Source organism: Cervus elaphus, chromosome 24 (assembly GCF_910594005.1).
Source record: "Cervus elaphus chromosome 24, mCerEla1.1, whole genome shotgun sequence".
NCBI classification, from domain to species: Eukaryota; Metazoa; Chordata; class Mammalia; order Artiodactyla; family Cervidae; genus Cervus; species Cervus elaphus.
The window spans coordinates 54919621-54946761 of NC_057838.1; the positions used below are offsets into that span (position 1 = coordinate 54919621).

The window sequence follows — 27141 nt, forward strand, 5'->3', positions numbered from 1 at the left end:
GATGGCTGCTATCCAAAAGTCTACAAGCAATAAATGCTGGAGAGGGTGTGGAGAAAAGGGAACCCTCTTACACTGTTGGTGGGAATGCAAACTAGTACAGCCGCTATGGAAAACAGTGTGGAGATTTCTTAAAAAACTGGAAATAGAACTGCCATATGACCCAGCAATCCCACTTCTGGGCATACACACTGAGGAAACCAGATCTGAAAGAGACAGGTGCACCCCAATGTTCATCGCAGCACTGTTTATAATAGCCAGGACATGGAAGCAACCTAGATGCCCATCAGCAGATGAATGGATAAGGAAGCTGTGGTACATATACACCATGGAATATTACTCAGCCATTAAAAAGAATTCATTTGAACCAGTCCTAATGAGATGGATGAAGCTGGAGCCCATTATATAGAGTGAAGTAAGCCAGAAAGATAAAGAACATTATAGCATACTAACACATATATATGGTATTTAGAAAGGTGATAACGATAACCCTATATGCAAAACAGAAAAAGAGACACAGAAATACAGAACAGACTTTTGAACTCTGTGGGAGAATGTGAGGGTGGGATATTTCAAAAGAACAGCATGTATACTATCTATGGTGAAACAGATCACCAGCCCAGGTGGGATGCATGAGACAAGTGCTCGGGCCTGGTGCACTGGGAAGACCCAGAGGAATCGGGTGGAGAGGGAGGTGGGAGGGGGGATGGGGATGGGGAATACATGTAAATCCATGGCTGATTCATATCAATGTATGACAAAACCCACTGGAAAAAAATAATAATAATAAAAAAAAAATTATAAAGTGTTAAAAAAAAAAAAGATGTATGAGGTCATTGCCACTTAATTGGACAGTAAGTGGTTCTAGGAGCTGATGAGGATGTTCTTCCGGTGTTGCCTCGTCATCTGTCTGAGAGGGAGGAGGTGTGAGAGTTGGGAGTGGCAGGGAGAGGAAGGAAGGCTCGCACAATAGCATACTTGTTGCAAGTTAATCTAATGCAGCCTTTGGCTGGTATTTTTATTTAAAAAAAATTTTTAAATGGTATTTTTATATTGTCTTAAAAAAATATAATCCTAGTGTTACAGGTTAAAGCGGCCTTAGTCATTTTAGCATTTCATAGTTGAGAAAAGTAGGGCCCAGAAAAAGTAGTTAAGCCCCAAGTTTACACAATGAAATGATAATACAGACTGACTTCAATAGGCTTACTTTAATGATTTTCAGACCCTTCTATCCTCTTTGGCCCACCCAATGAACTAAACATATTTTTAGTATTGGGATAATTAAAAAATAAAAAGAATCCTAAGTAGAAATTTCACTAGTTGCTCGGCATCCTTCTGTTTGCACCCTACCTTACTCACCCCAGTTTTGGGTAGAGGACTTCCCTTTGGGATGGGTTTAGTTTTATGTGAATGTGATGGAAATGACTCTCTTTGGGTGTACTGTATTGCTTTGTGCTTGTGTTTTTCATTTCAAGAGAGCCAAAAGGAGTGGTGTCTTAGAGGAGTCTCTCATCTAGGGATAATGTCTGCCTTCCCAATTGCCATCTATTAGAACAGAACCCATTCCTCACTTTGCTCTCACCACATGTTTTTTCAAAGGGAAAGGAAAGACAGGAAGCATTTATCAGCTTATTTTCTATTAAGTTCAAAGAGGAAAGTAGATATCAATATTATTTGTTCAAATACTGTATCTTACAAAGAGAGAGAAATTTAATCATGTCTTTTTGACTAGGTCTCATTGATCTTTACAAACATAATTTAGAAATCACTATATATTTTGATTTAAAACTTGCTCTGTATCTGGCCATGACTTCTATTCCACCCACTCAATGTCAGAAAACACATCTTCACAGCAAGTCTTTGCACATAGCCTAAAACCCACCTTTCCTTTTTATCCCAAACCATAAGATCAAACAAACACAAGCAAAACTTTAAGGATTTGTTCTATAGGTTTCAGAGTTTCCCCCTACAAAAGTCATCATGACTGAAATATAGTCTGGTGGATTCTAGGAAAGTATAATATATATATAAATATTACTATATAAATATCAGGAAATTTTTACAGATAACAAATTCTCCTCTTAGCAAATTTCACACTTCAGTTTTTTAGCATCATATGCTCACATTGTTTATTTGTTAGAAAACAACAAATTGTTTGATTTTAGGTTATTAATGATAATTAATAAAAAATCTGTATGTGTTCATACTAAGGGTTCAAGTATATGTAAATATAATGCTATTTATAAATATACTATAGATAAAGCCTTGGAAACCTGAGTTAAATTATTATTTACTCTTTAAAAATAATAACAATATTTGCTAAATGTTTTTGCTTGTTGTTGCCGTTAATGGTAAATGGTTCAGTTCAGTTCAGCTCGGTAGCTCAGTCATGTCCGACTCTTTGCGACCCCATGGACTGCAGCATGCCATACCTCCCTGTCCATCACCAACTCCCGGAGTTTACTCAAACTCGGCCTTTGAGTCGGCCACCCCATCCTCTGACGTCCCCTTCTCCTCCTGCCTTCAATCTTTCCCAGCATCAGGGTCTTTTCCAATGAGTCAGCTCTCCACATCAGGTGGCCAAAGTATTGGAGTTTCAGCTTCACAATCAGTCCTTCCAGTGAACACCCAGGACTGATCTCCTTTAGGATAGACTGGTTGGATCTCCTTGCAGTCCAAGGAACTCTCAAGAGTCTTCTCCAACACCACAGTTCAAAAGCATCAATTCTTCGGTGCTCAGCTTCATCTATAATCCAACTCTCACATCCATACATGACTACTGGAAAAACCATAGCTTTGACTAGATGGACCTTTGTTGGCAAAGTAATGTCTCTGCTTTTTAATATGCTGTCTAGGTTGGTCATAACTTTCCTTCCAAGGAGTAAGCATCTTTTAATTTCATGGCTGCAATCACCATCTGCAGTGATTTTGGAGCCCAAAAAAATAGAGTCAGCCAGTTTCCACTGTTTCCCCATCTATTTGCCATGAAGTGATGGGACCAGATGCCATGATCTTAGTTTTCTGAATGTTGAGTTTTAAGCCAACTTTTTCACTCTCCTCTTTCATTTTCATCAAAAGGCTCTTTAGTTCTTCTTCGCTTTCTGCCATAAGGGTGGTGTCATCTGCATATCTGAGGTTATGGATATCTCTCCCCGAAATCTTGATCCCAGCTTGTGCTTCATCCAGCCCAGCATTTCTCTTGATGTACTCTGCATATAAGTTAAATAAGCAGGGGGACAATATACAGCCTTGATGTACTCCTTTTCCTATTTGGAACTAGTCTGTTGTTCCATGTCCAGTTCTAACTGTTGCTTCCTGACCTGCATACAGATTGCTCAGGAGGCAGGTCAGGCAGTCTGGTATTCCCATCTCTTTAGGAATTTCCCGCATTTTGATGTGATCCATACAATCAAAGGCTTTGGCATAGTCAATAAAGCAGAAGTAGATGTTTTTCTGGAACTCTTTTGCTTTTTTGATGATCCAACGCATGTTGGCATTTTGATCTCTGATTCCTTTCTTTTCTAAATTCAGCTTGAGCATCTAGAAGTTCTTAATTCACATGCTGTTGAAGCCTGGCTTGGAGAATTTTGAGCATTACTTGCTAGTGTGTGAGATGAGTGCAATTGTGCAATAGTTTGAACATTCTTTGGCATTGCCTTTCTTTGGGATTGGAGTGAAAACTGACATTTTCCGATCCTGTGGCCACTGCTGAGTTTTCCAAATTTGCTGGCATATTGAGTGTAGCACTTTAACAGCACCATTTTCAGGACTTGAAATAGCTCATCTGGAATTCTATCACCTTCACTAGCTTTGTTTGTAGTGATGTTTTCTAAGGTCCACTTGACTTTAGACTCCAGGATGACTGGCTCTAGGTGAGTGATCACACCATTGTGGTTATCTGGATCATGAAGTTCTTTTTGTATAGTTCTTGCCACCTCTTCTTAGTATCTTCTGCTTCTGTTAGGTCCATCCCATTTCTGTCCTTTATTGTGCCCATCTTGGCATGAAATGTCCCTTTGGTGTCTCTAATTTTCTTTAAGAGATCTCTAGTTGCTCCCATTCTATTGTTTTCCTCTATTTCTTTGCACTGATCACTGCAAAGTAATCATTTTTTTTGCATTGATCACTGAAAAGTAATCATTTCTTTGCATTGATCACTGCAGTGGTAAATAGTACTTAGCTGAAAAATTAAGGGTTAAATAACAGAAGATTTAAATGAGAATACTAAGATCATGTTCTTTTGTAAAGATGTCATTCATTTCCATTGTTGATAACTTTGTTTTACTTATAGTCAAGATGGAGCTTCAAAACTTACTTTTAATTGTAGTTATACTGTAATTTGGGGAAAAATTTGCTTGTAAGGAACACAAACCCACTCAAATCGGGGTTATTTTACTTTCCCAGGTGTAGGAAGTACATGTAGGCCTCAGGAATGAAGGGAAAGTATTAGATTTCTATGCTCTTTGCCTCTCCTTTTCTCTACGGTTGTGTGGTCCTCATATGTGCTTCTTTCTGCTCCATCTGGAGACTAAGTTCTTTTCTGTAAAACTTCCGAACTGTTACTTTGTAATTTTATCTTGCACATAGAAACCAACTCTGGTACCTTTTAGCTCTAAGGCTGAGCACCACCTGATTTCAGTTTTTGATGCTCCTGAAGATCTAATTCTCTGGAAGGAAAATGTATTAGCTTATATTTGGTCTGGTTCTGTCCCTACCACCTGATTGAATCAGCTGAAAACAGAATCATTCAGTATAAACATGGCTACATAGGCAACTTATTCATCAGAGTCTGTAGATAGCATGTTCAAAGAAAGGAGAGTGGGTTGGAAAAGCGCTCTATATGTTTTTCCTATAGAATATCAACCTATCATACTGAGTTGTCATTGGAATGATGATTGACTTGAAGAATTTTTTTTTTCTTTTAGAGGTTGAATATCTATCTATACCCCTATTAGAAAAAGTTAAAATTATGAGAATCTCACTGAAAAAAAAGGTGTTCTTAATGTAACAAGAACAACAAATAAACAGCCAACAAATACTTCCGAATTCCTGCTTTGCTAGACTTTGTGCTGGGTTCTGGCAACATGTTGGTGCCTTAAACCATACACGCATACACACTTTCTCTCTCTCTCCTTCTCCCTCTGTCTCTGACCTATTAAAATAAAAGAGGGTGTTCAGTCACTAAGTCATGCTGGACTCTTTGCAACACGTAGACTGTAGCACACCATGCTTCCCTGTCCTTCCCTATCTCCCTGAGTTTGCTCAAACTCATGTCCATTAAGTTGGCGATGCCATTCAACCATCTCATCCTCTGTCACCCTCTTCTTCTCCCATCCTCAATCTTTCACAGCATCAGGGTCTTTTCTAATGAGTCAACTCTTTACATCAGATGGCCTAAGCACTGGTGCTTCAGCTTCAGCAACAGTCCTTCCAAAGATTCAGGGTTGATTTCCTTTAGGATTGACAGGTTTTATCTCCTAGCTGTCCAAGGGACTCTCAAGAATCTTTTCCAGCACCACAATTTGAAAGCATCAGTTCTTCGGCAGTCAGCCTTCTTTATGGTCCACCTCTGCCACCCGTATGTGATTACTAGAAAAATCATATTTTTGACTATACGGAACTTTGTTGGCAAAGTGATGTCTCTGCTTTATAGTATGCTGTCTAGGTTTGAAAGAGGGTGAGTGACAATAGTAGATACATGTCAGATTGAGGCAAAGAATAAGCAAAGATTGACAGCTTTGTCTTCCTCAAATAAGAAAGAGATAATAGATGGGTAGTTACACCTTTGATCTGTAAAGATATTTTTCTTTCTTTTACCTTCCTTCTTTCCACTCTGTCTTCATTCTCTTCCCTCTCTCCCTAGTTCCTTACTTCCTTTCTTTCCCTTTCTTTATAGATGTTAGCATAATAAAGCTCTTTTATGTAATCCATGCCCCTATAATTTTTTCATTAACTTAGGGGATATTTTTAATATAAATTTCATTGTATGAAAAATACATAATTAAAACACATGTCCTATTTCTTCATTTTGATTTTTCTCTTCTTGCAGATTGCAGAAAAAACAGAACTCAAAATAGCAGAGTCTCGAGAAGGTTATAGACCCATTGCTAAACATTCATCAGTGTTATTCTTTAGCATTGCAGACCTGGCTAATATCGATCCCATGTACCAGTACTCTCTCATCTGGTTTGTGAACCTTTATATCAACTCTATTCATGACAGGTAAACATTCTCTAGCGTCATTCATTCTCCCTAGGTTGTATTTTCACCATCCTTTCCATTTAAAATATATAACTTTTCTTATTATTTATATAATACATATTCATTGTTGATCATTACAAAATATGGGAAAGTGAAGGAATGAAGGAAGAAGTGACGGAAAGAAAGAAGGAAGGATGGGAAGGAAAGGAGGAAGAAAGGGAGGAAGGGAGGGAGGAAGGAAGGAAAGAAAGAAGGAGAAAGCAAGCAAGCAGACCTCTCTTCTAAGTTTTATTTCACTCCAACTCGAGATTTAAGCATAGAGGGATTAGCTTTAGTCCTTTCCCCACCTTTCTTTTAAATATTTTGCTAAGGCAATAACCTATCTTTGCTAGCAACTCCAGTTTATCTTCCTCCAGCCTTGAGGTCCCTAAGAAGTTTCAGCTCCACATTTCTAATCATTTGCTAGATGTTTTCACTTTAACCAATTAATGAATGTATACAGATCTTGGAATTAGACTGGAGTAAGGGATTAAATTTCAGTTCTGCCACATAATAGCTACATGAATACAGGCAAGACAGTTAACTTTTCTGTAATTGCCTCAATTTTCCTTATCTGTAAAATAGGGATAATAATAGTACCTACCTTTAAAAATTGTTTTGAGAATTGAAAGATAATATTTGTAAAGTATTTTTAACAATGTCTGGTATTTTCTGTAATTGCTTCCATTTTCCTTATCTGTAAAATAGGGATAATAATAGTACCTACCTTTAAGAATTGTTTTGAGAATTAAAAGATAATATTTGTAAAGTATTTTTAACAATGTCTGGTATTAAGTAACTTGTTAAGTAGAAGAAAAATATGATTTGAGCCTAGCATATGTGTTCTACATGGGATCTTGGTAGAACAGTCTTTCCTGAGTGATTGAAATCCCTAAGCTTTCCCAGCTGGGATTTGGAATTTGAGTTAACTCACCCTACATGATGGAGGATATTCAAGCTGAAGAATTGACGTAAATGTCAATAGCAAGTCGGTGAGGATGTGAAGTCATCAGAACCCTCATGTAATATAGTGCATCCACTTTGGAAACATTTTTTTTTTTTTTTGGAAACATTTTTAGAAGTGTATATATCTGAATTACTGTGCTGTACATCAACTATACCTCAGTTAGAAAAACAATAATGCTGCAATATATGTAGGGGCACACATATCTTTTGAGTTTGTGTTTTTTGGAGTTTTTTAGGGGTAAATACTCAGAAGTGGAATTGCTGGATTGTATGGTAGTTTTATTTTTAATTTTTTTGAGAAACCTCTGTACTGTTTTTCATAATGGCTGTACCAATTTACATTTCCACCAATAGTGCATGAGGGTTCCCTTCCAATGATAACACCTTCTATACCTATAGTACAGTATCACAACCAGAAAATTTACATTGGTACAATCCAGAGAGCTTATTCAGATGTCACCATTTTTTGATGTGTGTGTGTGTAGTTTCATGTTTTTAACAGTGGTTATTTTGATAAAATAAAACTTGTATGTTAATTCATGTGTAACTTATTTTTTCTTAGCTTAACTTGACTCAATGTATTTTCCTTTTTTCAACCTTTCAGTAATAAATCCAAAATTTTGGAAAAGCGCCTGAGATATTTAAATGACCACTTTACGTACAACTTATACTGTAATATATGCCGATCACTATTTGAGAAGGACAAGCTGTTGTTTTCCTTTTTATTGTGTGCCAATCTTCTTTTGTAAGTTACTTGCTTTTTCTTTATTTTAAAAACCTACCTGGAAAACCTAATCAGTGGCTTCTCACATAAGGATATCATGTTTTTTTTTTACTCTGTTTTTTAGTCATGAATTTAGTTGTTCATTTCTCTCTAGCAGTGTTGGTGTTTTTATGTTCGACTTTTAAAATTTGGGTTATACAAAAGAACTCAAAAAATGTTCAACAGTCTAGTAAATTCCTAAAAAGCAAAAATCTGTGTAACTACCATTCATATCAAGAAATAGTTTTTTTTTTCAGGGAATTCCCTGGCGTTCCAGTGGTTAGGACTTGGCACTTTCACTGCTGGTCCCGGTCAGAGAACTAAGATACCACCGTGTGGTGTGTGGCATGGCCAAAAGAAAAAAAAATAGGGTTTTTAGATTGACTTCTTTCACTTAATATGCACTTAAGGTTCTCTGTGTCTTTTGATGGCTTGATGATTCATTTCTTTTTAGCACTGAGTAACATTTCATTGTCTGCATATACTACAGTTTATCTGTTCACCTACTGAAGGACATCTTGGTTGCTTACAAGTTTTGAAAAGTATGAATAAAACTGCTGGAACCATTTGTGTGCAGGTGTTTGGATACATGTATGTTTTATCTTATTTAGTTAGATACTAAGTGTGATTGCTGGATCGTGAATAAGCATATTAAGTTTTTTAAAATTATTATTTCATTGAAGGATAGTTGTTTTACAGAATTTTGTTGTTTTCTGTCAAACATCAGTATGAATCAGCCATAGGTATACATATGTCTCCCTCTTCTTGAACCTCCCTCCTCTCTCTCTCCCCATCCCAGCCCTCTAGGTTGATACAAAGCCCCTGTTTGAGTTCTGTGAGTGTGGAGAGAGTAACTCGGAAACTTACATTACCATATGTAAAACAGATGGCCGATGGGAATTTGCTGTATTTAGTTTTGTAAGAGACTGTCTTCCAAGATGTTCCACGTGGCACCTCAGCTTTTTAGGAATCTTGGCTTGTGGTCCTTGGGGTCCTGAATGTTGATACTGACCCACATTCTGAAAGAAGCAGGAACTCAGAAGCCAGCACGTATTGAGCAGAATAAAGTGCTGGAGGAGTGATTTACTTTCTTATTTATGGGACCGTTAAATTATTAAAAGATTTTCCTTCTTGATTCATATTTTCTCTGTGAAAATTACTTTGAAAATGGGTCCTAAGTGGAAGTTTAAGCCCATTTTACATAACAGGTCCCAGAAGAGACCCAACAAGCATATAGTGTACATCTCGTAATCCTTTGCTTTCTATCAGCAGTGAATGAGATTTCCTGTTGCTTTACAACCTTGCTAGCATTTGGTCTTGTCAGTGTTCTGGATTTCACCATTCTAATAGATGTGGAGTGTTGTCTTGTTTTAAATTTCAGTTCATTAATGATATATGATAATGAAGTTTGCTTATTTGCTATCTTTTTATCTTTTTGGTGAGGTGTCTGTACGGGCTTTTGTCCATTTATTAATCGGTTTGATTGTTCATTTTTTATTGTTGAGTTGGATGATAGTCCTTTATCAGATACGTCTTTGGGAAGTATTTTCTCCCAGCGTGTGGCTTGCTTTCTTATTCTTCTGACAGTGTCTTTCGCAGAGCAAATGTTGTAAAGTTTAATGAAGCCCATCTTATCAATTCTTTCTTTCATGGATCATGCCTTTTGTATTGTATCTAGAAAGTTATTGCCATACCTAAAGCCTCCTAGATTTTTTCCTATGTTCTAGGAATTTCATAGGTTTGCATTTTACATTTAGGTCTATGATCCATTTCAAATAAATTTTTGTGAAGCATATGTGTATATCTGTATCTACATAATTTGTATATGTTTTTCTTATTTTCCTTTCTTACACAAAGGGAATACACTGTTAATGTTCTTTTGCACCTTTATCTATTAATATAAATGGAAGTTACTCAATAGAGATACCCTTTTGTTTTTTCAGCTTTATTAGATATTATTGACATATCATGCAGTCTCACCATTTTAAGAATACAGTTAGATGATTTTTTTTGTACACTTATACAATTGTGCAACCATCACCAAAATCCAGTTTTAGGGTACTTCTATCATCCCCAGAAGTTTCCTTGTGGCAATTTAGTCAATTCTTGCTCCTACTACCAGCCCCAGTAACACTCATCTACTTTCTGTCTCCATAGTTATTCCTAGTCCATAAATTTTATGAATGAGACATTAGATGGTCCAGAATATGATCTGTCTTTGTAAATGTTCTGTGTGCTCTTGAAAAGACTGTGTAATTTTGCTGTTCTTGGGTGGAATGTTCTAAAAAAAGTCAAGAAGGTTAAGATGGTCCATATATCTTCTATATTCTTATTGCTTTTCTATTTGTTCAATTATCGAGGGAGATTTGGAATCTCTGCAGAGATTTCTCCTGCCGTTCCATCAATACTACTTTGTGTTTTGACATTTTGTTAGTAGATGTGTAAATGATTAGGACTGTTAGGTTCATCTGATAAATTGATTTGACCTTTTAAAATCCCTGGTAATACCATTGCTCTGAAATCTACTTTGTATGCTATTATTGTAGACCCTCCAGCTTTCTTTTGAGTACTGTTAGCATCGTATATATTTTTCCATACTTTTACTTTTATTTTTTTTTCTTTTTTATTTTTTTTTTATTAGTTGGAGGCTAATTACTTCACAACATTTCAGTGGGTTTTGTCATACATTGATATGAATCAGCCATAGAGTTACACGTATTCCCCATCCCGATCCCCCCTCCCACCTCCCTCTCCACCCAATTCCTCTGGGTCTTCCCAGTGCACCAGGCCCGAGCACTTGTCTCATGCATCCCACCTGGGCTGGTGATCTGTTTCACCATAGATAATATACATGCTGTTCTTTCGAAACATCCCACCCTCACATTCTCCCACAGAGTTCAAAAGTCTGTTCTGTACTTCTGTGTCTCTTTTTCTGTTTTGCGTATAGGGTTATCGTTACCATCTTTCTAAATTCCATATATATGTGTTAGTATGCTGTAATGTTCTTTATCTTTCTGGCTTACTTCACTTAACCTATTTGTTTTATATTTAAACTATATTTGTAGATAGCATGTAGTTGGGGCTTACTTGTTTTATCCAATCTGATAATCACTACCTTTAATAAAATCGTTTATAGACTATTTATATTCAGTGAGATAATAGAGTTATATTTAAATCTACCATCTTATGATTTTATTTTCTGTTTTGCTGATCTGTTCTTTATTGCATTTCCTCATTTTCTGTTTTTCTTTGAGTATTTTTGTGGTTCCAGTTTATCTCCTTTGTTCATTTATTAGCTATAATTTTATGTTTTATTATTTTAGTGATTTGTTAGGGTCACAGTATATCTTTTGATTTGCATATATATGTGACAGGTATAAGGTAAAAGGTATAAGGGGAGAGAGAAAAGTATATATATATTTATGTGTGTGTATACATATATATATTATATATTATATACATATGAAAGACCTTGAAACAATATACTTTCATCTCTCCCTTATAGCTTTTGTTTTATTGTTTTATATTTCACTTGTGCATATGTTATAAAGTCTGCAGCACATTGCTCTTTTGCTCTAAATAGTCAATTATTTTTTTAAAGAGACAAATTATAGGAAAATACCTTTTATCTTTATCTACTAGTTAACCATTCCTGATGCTCTTTATTCTTTTTTGTTGATTCAAATTTGCATCTCCTTGAAGCTTCCTTTAGCATTTCGTATGGTATAAGTCTTCTGGTAATGGATACTTTCAGCTTTTATAAACCTTAGAAAAATTCAGTGAATTTTTCTTTCGGATTTTAATTCTTTATCTCTGAAAGTTTCATTGATTATTTTCTTTATGTTGCCCACTTCTCTCTTCATCATGTTCATGTTTCACTTTCACTCCTTCAGCATATTTATAATAGCTCTTTTAACATTCTTGTCTGCTTGTTATATCATCTCTACCACTTCTATATCTGTATCTACATACTGATTTTTCTCCTGGTTATGGATGTTGTGAGTTTTACTTTGGTGAATGCTGGTGGTTTTGTTTGTTGGTTTGTTTGTTTTTTAATTTCTTTAAGAGCTCTAGACTTTGCTCTAGACTTTACTTTGCATATACTTAAATTATACTGAATCGTTTGACTTTTTCAAGCCCCCCCCCCTTTTTTTTACGCTTTCTTGCAGCAGTTTTAGAATAGACTTTATTCTACAGCTAGGTTAGCTTCACTACTAAGGTATAATCCCGCCAGTGTCACCACTGAATTGTCCTGGTGTTTAATCAAGATTCAAGTCTAGTTGGCAATAACTCATATCTTAAGTCCTGTGTGAGTTTTGATAGCTACTTAGTTTACAGCTCCTTAGATATTCTTTGCCTGGGTTCTTGGAGTTTTACCGTCCACATACATAACTTGGCATTTAATGAAAGAATCAAGAGGATGTGTATGCAGATTTCCGGAGCTCCTTTTCCATGAATCTCCCTCCCTCTGGTACTCTGCCCACAAATTCCAGTCACCTCAGCCTTCCTTAACTCTGACCTCTTTCTCTTCAACTCCACAATACTCCTAGTTTCTGACTTTGATTTCCCCCTCCGCTCGCTTTATAGTCTGAAAAGTGCCTCCAGGCAGATAGCTGAGGCAATCATAGGGATCACCTTGTCTCCCTGTTTTTCAGGTTCCACAATCCTTCATTGGCTATTATAATTTCTAAAAATAATTGATTCTTTGACTTTTTTTTTCTGTTTTTTCTAGTTGTTAACAGCAGTAGTATAAGTCAGTTCTGATTATTTTATCCACGCTATAGAAGCAGAAATTGACTTCATTTAATGTTAAAACAATTTACAGCAGTCCTTATTTTGGGAACACAGGGCAAAGAAAGAGATTGAATACCAGGAACTGATGTTTCTTTTAACTGGAGGAGTAAGTCTTAAGAGTGCTGAGAAAAATCCTGATCCAACTTGGCTACAGGACAAAAGCTGGGAGGAAATTTGTCGTGCAAGTGAATTTCCTGCCTTCAGAGGACTCAGGTACTTGTTTAAACATGATGACTTAGCACCGAATGGTGATGGGTAAATCTGTAATCTAGTGATCTTTAAAAAACAGTTCTAAAACTGTCTTGATTCATCTCCTCATTCAATGATTTCTTTCGGTGTTTCTCAGTGAAAGGATAATTGTTAAGCTTTTCTTTCCATTAGGGATCATTTTTATGACAATCTGTCTGAATGGCGGGAGATCTATGACAGTAAGGAGCCGCACAATGCTAAATTTCCAGCACCAATGGATACAAGGCTAAATGAGCTACAGAAAATAATCATTCTTCGGTGCTTAAGACCTGATAAGGTAAAAAACAAATGGGTTCTATTTGGAACCTAGATAATCTGCCACTTATAAAACACTAGGCTTGAAGCTACTATTATTTGGTACTTTAACCTTCATTTCAGATGCTCAGATGGGTTCGCCGAGGTCCTTGGACCTGTAGGTTTATAGTTTTCTTCAACTTGAGAAAAACTTTGGTTATTATTTCTTCAAATATTTTTTGCCCATGATTTCAATTAAATATACATTACACTGCTTGATGAGGAGGGCATGGCAACCCACTCCAGTATTCTTGCCTGGAGAATCCCCATGGACAGAGGAGCCTGGGGCCCTACAGTCCATAGGGTCATACAGAGTCCGACACGAGAAGGAACTTAGCATGCATACTACTTGATATTATACCACAGGTGTCTGATACTCTGTTAATTACTTAAAAATTTTTTGTATCACTTTGCCTCAGTTGGACAGTTCCTATTGTTGTCTTTAAATGTGGTGATTTCTTCTTTTGTAGTGTCGAATCTGCTATTGTTGTTCACTCGCTAAGTTGTGTCCGACTCTTCGCGATCCTATGAACTGCAGCACACCAGGTTTCCTTGTCCTTCACTGTCTCCCTGAGTTTGCTCAAACTCATGTCCATTGAGTCAGTGATGCCATCCAACCACCTCATCCTTTGTCTGTTGCAAAGTAGACAAGCTCTAAATGGCTAAAAATCTGCTTATTTAGGCTATGTTTAAAACAGTTGAATATGTAATATTTTGAATTTGGTGCCAATGGACTTTTGAGCTAACAGGTTTTAGCCTACCGTGAAAAATAAACAATCTAGGGATGAGTACACAGAGGCTATTGTTGTCCCATTTATTTAACCATCTGATAAGGATGGCTCAGATGGTAGAGAATCTTTCCTGCAATGTGGGAGTGCCAGGTTCAGTCCCTGGGTTAGGAAGATCGCCTGGAGAAGGGAATGGTTACCCACTCTAGTATTGTTGCCTGAAGAATCCCATGGACAGAGGAGCCTGATGGGTTACAATCTGTGGGGTTGCAAAGAGTCAGACGCAACTGAGCAACTAACACTTTCACTGGTAGGAGAAAAATGGTATCTAATATAATTATAATCTGTATTTTTCTTATTTTTAAGTATTATGGTATAGACTAAGCTCCTGTAACAAAGAGACCTAAAATACAGTAGCGTAAATGAAATAGAAGTTAATTTCTATCTTTCCTAACAGCCCTAAGCAAATGCTTGAGGGCCGGCAGGGTACAGAGGTTCTTAAGATCATCCAGAGACTCAAGTTTCTTTTCTCACGCTAGAGAAGTCTCCTGAAGTTTGGTCCTTGTCAGCGAGATTGAAGCTAGCTCATAAACACCACGTCTATAGAACAGAAGAGAGTGTTGAAGGCAAACAGTTTCCTTATAAAAATAGGATCTGAAAGTTCTGTATATAATTTCTATTTGTATTTCTCTGACCAAAACTTGGTCACGTGGCCATGTCTAGCTGCATGAAAGGCTGGGAGAACTTGGGATTCTATTACCCAAAGGAGACACAGAATGGGACAGTTTGCAGTCTCTGCTGTACTGAATGAGATTGAGCCTCCTTTCACATGTTTAAGATCCATTTCTATTTCATTTTCTATACACTGTTTATCTTCTTTGCCCATTTTCTCTTGGATTGTTAGTCTTGTCCATTACTTTATAGGTACTTTTTTTTTTTTGGTACTTTTTATATATTAGGAAAGCTAGTACTTCGTCTATGACATATACTGCATGTTTTTCTTGTCCATTAGACTCATAGTTTGCTCTTTGTCAGTTTTCGGGAAAAAAGTTGTTTTGTAAAGTAAAAATTACTCTAAAGATTGTATTTTTTCTCTCTTCAACAGATAACTCCAGCTATAACTAATTATGTAACTGACAAACTAGGGAAAAAGTTTGTAGAGCCTCCACCATTTGATTTGACAAAGAGTTATTTGGATTCAAATTGCACCATTCCCTTAATTTTTGTGTTGTCTCCAGGAGCAGATCCCATGGCCAGTAAGTGCATATACTATCAACTTTTGTTGTTGTTTAGTCACTAAGTTGTGTTTGATTCTTTTGTGACCCAATGTACTGTAGCCTGCCAGGCTCCTCTGTCCATGGAATTTTTCCAGGAAAGAATCCTGGAGTGGATTGCAAGTTCCTTTTCCAGGGGATCTTCTGACCCAGGGATCAAACCTGTGTCTCCTGTGTTGGCAGGCAGACTCTTTACAACTGAGACACCAGGAAAGCCTACTGCCAACTTTAAGAAATTATGAATAAATCATCTTGTTCAGTATCTATTTCCTGGATGATTATAAATCACTTAGTAAATTTGGTATATATAAGGAAAAGTAATAACTCGAGTTTTTCACAGTTAAATACTTGTATATATTGAAACGTAAAGCATATTTTATAATTTTAGAATAAGCAGTGAAACCATTTATTTTTATGCCCTCTTAGGCCTGCTAAAATTTGCAAATGATAAAGCTATGTCTGGAAATAAATTCCAAGCTATTTCACTGGGACAGGGACAAGGACCCATTGCAACAAAAATGATTAAAGCAGCAATAGAGGAAGGAACTTGGGTTTGCCTACAGAATTGTCACCTCGCTGTCTCCTGGATGCCCATGTTAGAAAAAATATGTGAAGATTTTTCTCCTGAAGTCTGTAACTCATCCTTTAGGCTTTGGCTCACAAGTTACCCATCTCCAAAAGTATGTTTATTTCTTATGGATTTTAGTACGTATATTTGGTTAACTATTACATTGTATATCTTAAACGCTTAACATTAAGAGGTTTTAAAAATATTCCTGGAGTCCTCTCTTATACCTACTTTTAATCCACTACTATATGCATTTTTAAGACTTGAGTTGGTTATCTAGAATAATGCTCTTTGTTTTGTCTCAGTTCCCAGTAACAATTCTACAGAATGGAGTCAAAATGACTAATGAACCTCCTACTGGTCTTCGGCTAAATCTCCTCCAGTCTTACCTCACTGATCCAGTTTCTGATCCTGAGTTTTTCAGTGGATGCGAAGGAAAGGAACTGGTAATATTCAGCCTTTGGAACTTCTAAAATGTGCTTTACAGTGAAAAATATGAGAACATAAATATTTTATTTAATATTGAACTTTACGCATTTCCTAAGAAGACAGAAATTGTACCTATCTTGTTCATCATTTTATTCCCAATTGTTTGTGCTCTTCTTTGCATGTAGTAGATATTCAAATAAATATTTATTGAGTAAATTAACTGTGGAAAATTCTGAAGGAGATGGGAATACCAGACCAGCTGATGTGCCTCTTGAGAAACCTATATGCAGGTCAGGAAGCAACAGTTAGAACTGGACATGGAACAACAGTTTGGAACAACAAGTGGTTACAAATAGGAAAAGGAGTACATCAAGGCTGTATATTATCACCCTGCTTATTTAACTTACTTGCAGAGTACATCATGAGAAACCCTGGGCTGGAGGAAGCACAGCTGGAATCAAGATTGCCGGGAGAAATATCAATAACCTTGGATATGCAGATGACACCACCCTTATGGCAGAAAGCAAAGAGGAACTGAAGAGCCTCTTGATAAAAGTGAAAAAGTTGGCTTAAAGCTCAACATTCAGAAAACTAAGATCATGGAATCTAGTCCCATCACTTCATGGCAAATAGATGGGGAAACAGTGGCTGACTTTATTTTGGGGGGCTCCAAAATCACTGCAGTTGGTGATTGCAGCCATGAAATTAAAAGATGCTTACTCCTTGGAAGGAAAGTTATGACCAACCTAGACAGCATATTAAAAAGCAGAGACATTACTTTGTCAACAAAGGTCCGTCTAGTCAAGGCTATGGTTTTTCCAGTAGTCATGTATGGATGTGAGAGTTGGACTATAAAGAAAGCTGAGCACTGAAGAATTGATGCTTTTGAACTGTGGTGTTGGAGAAGACTCTTGAGAGTCCCTTGGACAGCAAGGAGATCCAACCAGTCCATCCTGAAGGAGATCAGTCCTGGGTGTTCATTGGAAGGACTGATGCTGAAGCTGAAACTCCAATACTTCGGCCACCTGATGCAGAGAGCTGACTCATTGGAAAAGACCCTGATGCTGGGAAAGATTGAGGGCAGGAGAAGAATGGGACAACAGAGGATGAGATGGCTGGATGGCATCACAAACTCAATGGACATGGGTTTAGGTAGACTCCGGCAGTTGGTGATGGACAGGGAGGCCTGGTGTGCTGTGGTTAATGGGGTCGCAAAGAGTCAGACACAACTGAGTGACTGAACTGAACTGAGTGAATGAATATATCTTAGTTTGTACAGAAGTCCAGCAGTGCCTTTAGCAATCTATTTTCACATTATTTTTTATTGTTTCAACAATATGTATGTTAGGTACTAGATATAAGGCAGTGAGAATAAAATAGACACCCTCACCACCAAAAAGAAATCTATCTTCATGGAAATTCTAATAATAATGTTTTGACGTATTAATAACACTCTTCAGTGTTTGTTGTTCAGTCACTAAGTCATGTCTGACTATTTGTGACCCCATAAACAGCAGCATGCCAAACTTCCCTGTCCTTCACTGTCTCCCTAAGTTTGCTCAAAATCATGACCATTGAGACAGTGATGCCATCCAACCATCTCATTCTCTCTCACCCACTTATCCTCCTGTCCTCAATCTTTTCTCAGCATCAGGGTCTTTTCCAACGAGTACGTTCTTTGCATCAGGTGGCCAAAGTATTGGAGCTTCAGCTTCAACATCAGTCCTTCCAATGAACACCCAGGACTGATCTCCTTTAGGATGGACTGGTTGGGTCTCCTTGCAGTCCAAGGAACTCTTCAAGAGTCTTCTCCAACACCACAGTTCAAAAGCATCAATTCTTCAGCACTCGGCTTTCTTTATAGTTCATCTCTCACATCCATACATGACTACTGGAAAAACCATAGCCTAGACTAGATGGACCTTTGTTGGCAAAGTAATGTCTCTGCTTTTTAATATGCTGTCTAGATTGATCATAATTTTTCTTTTAAGGAGCAAGCGTCTTTTAATTTCATGGCTGCAGTCACCATCTGCAATGATTAGGAAGCCCAAAATAATCAAGTCTGTCACTGTTTCCATGGTTTCCCCATTTATTTGCCATGAAGTGATGGGACCAAATCCATGATCTTCGTTTTTTGAATGTTGAGTTTGAAGCCAGCTTTTTCACTCTCCTCTTTCACTTTTATCAAGAGGTTCTTCAGTTCCTCTTTGCTTTCTGCCATAAGGGTGGTGTCATCTGCATATTTGAGGTTATTGATATTTCTCCCAGAAATCTTGATTCCAGCTTGTGTTTCATCCAGCCTGGCTTTTCAGGTGATGTACTCTGCAAGTAAGTTAAATAAGCAGGGTGACAATATACAGCCTTGACGTGCTCCGTTTCCAATTTGGAACCAGTCTGTTGCTCCATGTCTGATTCTAACTGTTGCTTCTTGACCTGCATACAGGTTTCTCAAGAGGCAGGTCAGGTGGTCTGGTGTTCCCACCTCTTGAAGAATTTTCCACATTTTGTTGTGATCCACACAATCACAGGCTTTGGTGTAGTCAATAAAGCAGAAGTAGATGTTTTTCTGGAGCTCACTTGCTCAGCCTTCTTTTATTTATCTTCTTCAGTGTATCTGTGTGTAAAACATACAGCCTTAGGCGCTCAGCCTTCTTTATCTTCTTCAGTGTATCTGTTTGTGAAACAGTTTTGCACATGGTGTTGAGGACAGTAGCAGTTCCAATAAGTAGCACTCCTCTTCTCTGCCCAAATTCTTACCAGTTAAGAAACAGGAAAAAAGTATAAATATATGGGAACCAAATTATAACCTTAGTTACTGATACAGACTAGGTTGGAAGATTTGGCTTATATCTGTGAACAAATGAAGTGAATATTACAGAACCCAGAATGAAGCAGATTTATCTACCTAGAAAAAGAGAGCAAAACTTTCTTCCCAGCAGGAAGCTCACATCTAAGAAAGAAAAGGGAAAAGCTGAGCAAATCTTTTTTGCTTAACTTTTCCCAAATTTACCCATTAGATAGGTACTCCTCTCTCTACCAGTGAGTTTAAGAACATAGAAAATCCAGGAGTGTTACATTAATTGAGGTTTCCCTACATGGACGGAAGCATCAGTACTAAGAGAAAACCATCCTCTCCTTTTACCCACAACGCATACTATGATATTTATCATATTTGCCTATTTGAACTGGAAAAAGAATGATATTGCAGATAAAGGGTCGAATTCTTTGGAAGCCAACTCATTTCTTTCTGCTTGATGATGCTTTCTGTGTGACCCCAGTTCTGAGTAATAATTTTGTTTGTAACTCTGGGACAAAGGGAGGATATTTGTGGGTTTAGCTGGAAAGAGGACTTAGTAGAGTGGAGAAGGTAGTATGGTGATCCTCCTACCCATCTTCTGATTGCTTCTTTATGTCTTTAGTTGTGGAAAATCTTTTCTGCTATTCTTCAGGTTCTCATAGATAGCTGCTCTGTAAGTAGTGGTAATTTTGGTGTGTCCAGGAAGGAGATGAGTTCAGGGTCTTTGTGTTCTGCCATCTTGGCATGTCTCTCCAGCACTATTGCATTTTAATAATGTGGAATGTTATTGAAGTTTGTCTAGCTTTGGAGGGTTTTGTTAAGTCATAAGATTTTTGTTTGTTTGTTTTAATATAAAGTGCCCACTATTAACATTCTGGCTTCTTCCCCCTGGACTGTTCCCTGAAGGCACAAATACTCATTCTTTTCAGGGCCACAGTCCTGATCAGGTTCTGTGTGATCCTTGCCCACCCGGCTGGTTTTCCTGCCAGATTACAAGCCCCTGGTAATTTTAGGCCTTGTTCATTCTTTTCTCTGTCCCCTCTGGCGAATGGCTCCAAGCAGACACTCTCTTGCCTTTGGTGGCCCTGTACCCAGTCAGCTGTGGTGAGATCCATAGTAGTTCTTAAAACATGGAGTCTGTTTCAGCAGGGTTTGTGTCTGGGGCTGATGTAGGGGTCGCTGAGGCTGTGTGGGAGCTGTTTGCTGTGTGGACACAGCAGGGAGGTCTGCTTAGGCCTCTATCCGCAGCCTTCCAAACTGTCAGTGTACAAAGGCAGACTAAGGGCAATGCATACGTGTTGGTACAAGATGTAGAAGTCATGAGATTGATATTTTTTATAGTAAGCGTTGTTTTAGATAGTCTTTCTAAATAAAAGTTTGTAGAGATACATGATCATAGAATCTCACAATGAAAGGTCATCAGCCCCCCCCCCCATTTTAATAATGGAAATCTGATCAGAATTTTTTTCTTGTTGCATATTTTTGTCTTAAAGGCTTGGGAAAAGTTGCTGTTTGGAGTTTGCTTTTTTCATGCCCTTGTGCAGGAGCGAAAGAAATTTGGTCCTCTTGGATGGAATATTCCATATGGATTTAATGAATCCGACTTACGCATCAGTATTCGACAACTCCAGGTAAAATGAGAAAGACTGATATTGATGGGGGATCACTGTGTACCAGGCCCTAGGCAATTCGCTTTGCTTAGAATAATTTATTCACTTCTCCCAACAACACGAATAGTTGGCTGGATGGCAGTAATAATTATAATTTTGGCTTATAAAAGATATTTTTCCATCTGAGTTTTTCTGCCACAAATAATGGGAACCCTGATTCAAACTGGCTTAATCCATAATGAAACTTTTTATCCTACGTGAAAAAGAGTTGCAGAGGACAGACAGACTCTGGAGTGGGTTTTTCAGGAAAAGTGTTGCTATCAAAGACCCTAGTTCTTTCTTTTGGCGGTGCCCTCCTTAGTGTTGGCTTTGTATAGGTCCTCACTATACTCTCCTCTTAACTTCCTCTCAGTCAGATCTACAATTTACCTCTATCAGTCAACAAAAACAGTAGAAAGGAATTTATTGAAAGAATTTTGCGCAGGTCACAGAATCACTTAGATGGCTGGACAGCCATGGCATCCAGTGTCATATCCAGAATCATACCATGTCTGGTAAGAGCGTTGCTTCTACCCCTGTTACATATTAGCCACTGCAGCTCTCCTAGGTGCCACTGAGACTTCATCTGCTGCACATTCTCTGATGTCATCAGAAAAGATCTTTTGCTGTCCCTGATTCTCTGCACAATGAACTCCAGTCCGGCATGGCTGCATCTGAGATTCCAAGCCCAGGCCACAGGCCTAGGCTGTAGCCATAAGGGGACTGAGAAAGCGAGTGATCAGTTTTTTTCAGTTTCTGTAGACTTGCAGTGAAACATGAGATGCATGAGCTGGTCAGCATCCTCCGACAAACAAACAAAAGAACAAATGTCCACTATAAGTTCCTGCTCACTCAGACTTTGAACTAGGCACATTACTTACATTATCTGCATGAATTCTAATCCTCACAGCAACACTGTCTGGTGGGTATTATCCCTGTTTTGGAGAAAACCAAAGCTAAGAAGTAAATTTACCCATTGAGGTAGGATTTGAACCTCAAGTCTGTCCAACTCCAGTACTTTCCCATCATTTCTGTCATGTTTTACCACCATATCAATCCAACTAGAGAACCAGAGGATATGTATATTCTGCCTCTCTGCTGTGATAAGGGCCTTAACATGAGGCTTTAAAACAACCTTGATGATAGTTGTTCCAACCCCACTTCCATGTGTATAGATTGATCAGTGATTGATTGATTGATTGATTGATAGGTATTTAAAGCCATGTTAAAATGGAAATGAAGTGAAGCACACTATGGTTTTTCTCATTTCATTTTTGCTTTGTTTCAGTTATTTATCAATGAATATGATACAATTCCGTTTGAAGCGATCTCTTACCTGACTGGAGAGTGTAACTATGGAGGTAGAGTGACGGATGACTGGGACAGACGTCTCCTCTTAACCATGCTGGCTGACTTTTATAACCCACACATAATCGAAAACTCTCATTATAAGTTTTCTCCTAGCGGAAACTATTTTGCCCCTCCCAAAGGCACTTATAATGACTACATTGAATTCATCAAGGTAACTGATATCACTGAAAATAGGGTTAGATTCAAGTGTGATTTTCTTAAAAGCAAATAGTGAAGTAGTCCCCCATAATGTATAGAATTAGACAAGTATTAGGTACAATCAGCTTTCAATACAGTGTTTTTGTTTCTAGTAGTTACTGAAAACTGGAAAAGTTTGATCCCTCTGTTGTTTGATGTTTAGTTGATTATTAACCCTTTTCAGTCTGCACGTGTCTACCTTATGAATTAAAGTACCCAATTAAACTGTAATGCTTGTTGAATTTATTTTCCGGTAGAAACTTCCTTTTACTCAACACCCTGAGATATTTGGATTACATGAAAATGTTGATATCTCCAAAGATCTTCAGCAAACGAAAACCCTCTTTGAGTCCTTGCTCCTCACCCAAGGAGGCTCCAAGCAAACAGGATCTTCAGGAAGCACTGACCAGATTCTACTAGAAATTACCAAAGATATTCTCAACAAGGTAACACTTAGCTTAAAATGTCTTACTTGGAATATAACATAAATCAAAGCGGGACTGAAATGTCAATCTGAAAACTCCAGGTAGCAATGTTGTGCCTGAGTGAGATACTTTGCTTTTCTGAACATTAGTTTCCAAACTGGAAAAGTGGTGATAATAGTACCACCTATGTAAGGTTCTTGTGAACATTCAGGGTATCATTAATTTGAAGCACTTTGCATAATGCCTGGCAAATATTAAGTTCCTAGTAACTAGAGTTGTGGAGCTACTGACTATATGATTTCTTATCATTTCTAAATAAAAATGGTGGACCTACTCTTTTTTTAAATGGGGGAAACTGTCTGCACTTGCTGGTTCAAGAACGGAATGCTTTTTAATCTATACCTTCAGAATCGAGGAGGCACAGGGAGGTAAGAGCAGCACTAAATTAGCAGCTACAGCTTCCCCCGACCCACCACACTGCATTCCAGTGTACTTAGCCCTGGTAGAATGGAACGGTGCTCTCTTTTCTCACTTTTTTCTGCCTTAAACTGAATGGAGAATTACTAAGAAGGAAGTGGCAACCCACTCCAGTGTTCTTGCCTGGAGAATCCCAGGGACGGTGGAGCCTGGTGGGCTGCCATCTATGGGGTCGCCCAGAGTCGGACATGACTGAAGCGACTTAGCAGCAGCAGCAAGAGGACTTTGTAGCCCCAAGCACAGATCTTCACAACTCCTCTCCAGGATGAGTACTATAATTATCCCCGTATTTCAGCATCAGGCACTCTGACAGAGCGCAAACTGACCTTGCTCCGTCTGCCTTGTAAGTCCACGGATGGCACCGAGTCGGCTCTCCCAGGTGGTACCCTTGCCTTACGCCACTCCTGAAGCAGAGCCTACTCAGACTTGGAAGCTTAGTCTGGCTGTGGCCACTGGAGACAAGCAGTGAGCAGCACTGCCTGCTGCCCTAGGGTGAAAGCAAACTAACATTCTCCCGTCTCTACCCGTGGACTGCTACCTCTCACCCCCAGACCCTTCTGCTTGTGTGATTTATCTCTTTGGGGAAAGGTTCTTGTCCTCCCAGAAGGCTGGCTCTTACAAGACCCCAATAGGAAGTTACCTGGCAGTGGCACATGGGACTTAATTGGGGTAGAATGGTTGTGCCAACCAACCATTGGTGTCATACTTTGAATGATGCCACCTAGTGTGACTTAGAATTCTTTTGCACCACCAAGGGCCATCACCTGGGGACAGTCTGGGTGCTCAACTTTTTAGTTTGGCACCTCCCTCATAGGGAAATTTCTCATAGGGAAATTCCTTTAAGAGTGCAAATGCCAGTGTCACGGGGCTTGCTCACAGCCCCAGAATCCTCGTTATCACTTCTTCTCAACCATCTCTGAGATGCATCATTAAAATCAGATACTCAATGACTTTCTTTCTCCCTAAGCCCTGGAACCTTGCTACACTTACACACTAATTATTTGGTTGTGGTGTAAACAAAGCTATTTTGAGCCTGTTGATAATTTATTGAAATAAATATGAAACAGTTGTGAAATGATATATCAGTTTTATTAATGGAAAATAAAATCCAATTTACAAAAGAAAATGACACAACTTTTTAGAAATGTATATCTTCTACTCAGTGCTATATCCTACAGGAAAGAGCATGGGCCTTAGTGTTAGAGACCTATGGATTTAAACGGACTGCCTCTGATTTGTGTACCTTTAGGCATTTATTTCACCTCTGTGTACTTAAATGTTCTCATCTGTAAAATGGAGATAATTATGGCCACCTGAAACTGTATGGCAAGGATTACATAATATTTGGAAAGCACCTGGCATAATTCTTGGCACATAGTAAGTGCCTGATGTCAACTATTACTGATATTATAGCTGAATGAAACTGTTCGTTTTGAGAGTAATATGTGATCTTCAAATTTTATTCTCTTAGCTACCAAGTGACTTTGACATTGAGCCAGCACTGCTCAAGTATCCTGTGAGATACGAAGAGAGCATGAACACGGTGCTAGTGCAAGAGATGGAGAGATTTAACAAGTAAGGAGCTCCACACCCAGTGATTCAGAAAGCTATCAACCAGAGCTGACAAAAAGATTCACCAGTGTTGAATCAAAACTTGCCATTTCATTAGAATTTGTCTCCTTTGTCTCCAGTTGCATACTGCCCCAGAAGGGAGCATATCTTTTTTTTTTTTCTCATTTTATTTATTTATTTATTTAGTTGTTGTTTTATTTATTTTTATTTTTTAAAAATTTTTTATTTTTTATTAGTTGGAGGCTAATTACTTCACAACATTTCAGTGGGTTTTGTCATACATTGATATGAATCAGCCATAGATTTACACGTATTCCCCATCCCGATCCCCCCTCCCACCTCCCTCTCCACCCGATTCCTCTGGGTCTTCCCAGTGCACCAGGCCCGAGCACTTGTCTCATGCATCCAACCTGGGCTGGTGATCTGTTTCACCATAGATAATATACAGGCTGTTCTTTCGAAACATCCCACCCTCACCTTCTCCCACAGAGTTCAAAAGTCTGTTCTGTACTTCTGTGTCTCTTTTTCTGTTTTGCGTATAGGGTTATCGTTACCATCTTTCTAAATTCCATATATATGTGTTAGTATGCTGTAATGTTCTTTATCTTTCTGGCTTACTTCACTCTGTATAATGGGCTCCAGTTTCATCCATCTCATTAGAACTGATTCAAATGAATTCTTTTTAACGGCTGAGTAATATTCCATGGTGTATATGTACCACAGCTTCCTTATCCATTCATCTGCTGATGGGCATCTAGGTTGCTTCCATGTCCTGGCTATTATAAACAGTGCTGTGATGAACATTGGGGTGCACGTGTCTCTTTCAGATCTGGTTTCCTCAGTGTGTATGCCCAGAAGTGGGACTGCTGGGTCATATGGCAGTTCTATTTCCAGTTTTTTAAGAAATCTAATGTAAAAATGACAATGAAAAAAGAGATCTGCTTACTGGTTAAAAATATTCATTAATCATAATTTTTCATCCATCCATTGCTCTTCTCCTCAGGAAATAAAGCTGGAATGACCATTATCTAAGCCTATATGTAGATACATATTTAGTCATTTTTCTGCCCACTTTCTTCCTAAATCTAATCTAGATTGGTTAGGTACCCTAAAATAGCAAGCAGATTATTTGCTTTGAATTTTTAAATTGAATTTTCTAAAGCTCAATATTGGCTTAAGGAATAAAGAATTGTTTTAGTTATGAATTTTCTAGTGTTTCCAAGTTTAACTTTCCAGACTTACTGACTTTTTAAAATAAAACATATTAAAACCCTATAGTGCCTTAATGAATTTAGTATCTCTTATACAAAGACCATCTAGACTTGCCTGGTGGCTCAGTTGTAAAGAATCTGCCTGCCAATGTGGGAGACATGGGTTTGACCCCTGGGTCAGGAAGACCCCCTGGAGAAGAAAATGGCAACCCACTCCAGTATTCTTCCCTGGCAGATCCCATGGACAGAAGAGCCTGGCAGGCTACAGTGCGTGAGATCGCAAAGAATCAGACACGATTGAGCAACTAAACAATAACAACAATACAAAGACCATATGTGTTTGTACATAATAACATATTGTCTCTCAGTCGTTTAGGCTTATAGCCTAAAACCCTCACTTGAGGTATATTTATGATGTTCTTAGAATTTGGGGCCTAAGTGGGAAGCAAAGTACTTATAAGGGTATGAATGAACATACACTTTAGATTTTTATGCAGTGTTTCCAAAGTTTCAACCATTGCATTGCCCCTTTATAACTTTTCCCATATTTGCATGTCACCTGTAACATTATTTACCTGATATTTTTCTTTAAATCATTCTCTGTTTAAATTAGCCTGGTCTTAAGCGATAATACCCAGAAGGCAATTTTGATATGCAAGTTATATTATTTTCTATATTTAAAAATGCATATGTAATAATTAAAATGAAAAATGTTCATCCAAGTATCACCTAAAATTACCTTACATTATGAAGTGGGAGGTGACCACATTTTGGGAAATACTCCCATAAAGCCGTGAATGATATCCTGCTCTTTCTTCTGGATAGACTGTATATTGATATTTATTATCATATATATGATGATGACACAATTGCTTTCCTTGCAGCTTAATTAAAACTATACGCAACACTCTACAGGACCTTGAAAAAGCTATTAGGGGTGTGGTCGTGATGGATTCTGCGTTGGAGGCACTGTCTGGCAGTCTGCTTGTTGGCAAGGTTCCAGAAATATGGGCGCAACGCTCATACCCAAGTCTTAAACCCCTAGGAAGTTACATCACAGATTTTCTAGCCCGGTTGAACTTTTTACAGGTTAAAAGTTATATATAATTTATACATACTATTTCATTTTTCTGCTTGTCTGAAGAGATACTAGAAACTGT

At 38.0% G+C, this 27141-nt stretch overlaps 1 protein-coding gene across 1 annotated transcript in view; it reads left to right on the forward strand.

Moving 5' to 3' along the window:
- DNAH12 (dynein axonemal heavy chain 12) overlaps nucleotides 1-27141 on the forward strand; it is a 178720-nt gene that overhangs the window by 142150 nt on the left and 9429 nt on the right. The window contains exons 59-70 of the mRNA XM_043886738.1: nucleotides 6047-6219; nucleotides 7808-7948; nucleotides 12815-12973; nucleotides 13142-13286; nucleotides 15137-15287; nucleotides 15732-15985; nucleotides 16179-16319; nucleotides 20593-20730; nucleotides 22037-22270; nucleotides 22554-22742; nucleotides 24670-24773; nucleotides 26866-27070. Of these exons, the coding sequence (XP_043742673.1) occupies nucleotides 6047-6219; nucleotides 7808-7948; nucleotides 12815-12973; nucleotides 13142-13286; nucleotides 15137-15287; nucleotides 15732-15985; nucleotides 16179-16319; nucleotides 20593-20730; nucleotides 22037-22270; nucleotides 22554-22742; nucleotides 24670-24773; nucleotides 26866-27070 (2034 nt within the window). The remainder of the gene's footprint in view (nucleotides 1-6046; nucleotides 6220-7807; nucleotides 7949-12814; nucleotides 12974-13141; nucleotides 13287-15136; nucleotides 15288-15731; nucleotides 15986-16178; nucleotides 16320-20592; nucleotides 20731-22036; nucleotides 22271-22553; nucleotides 22743-24669; nucleotides 24774-26865; nucleotides 27071-27141) is intronic.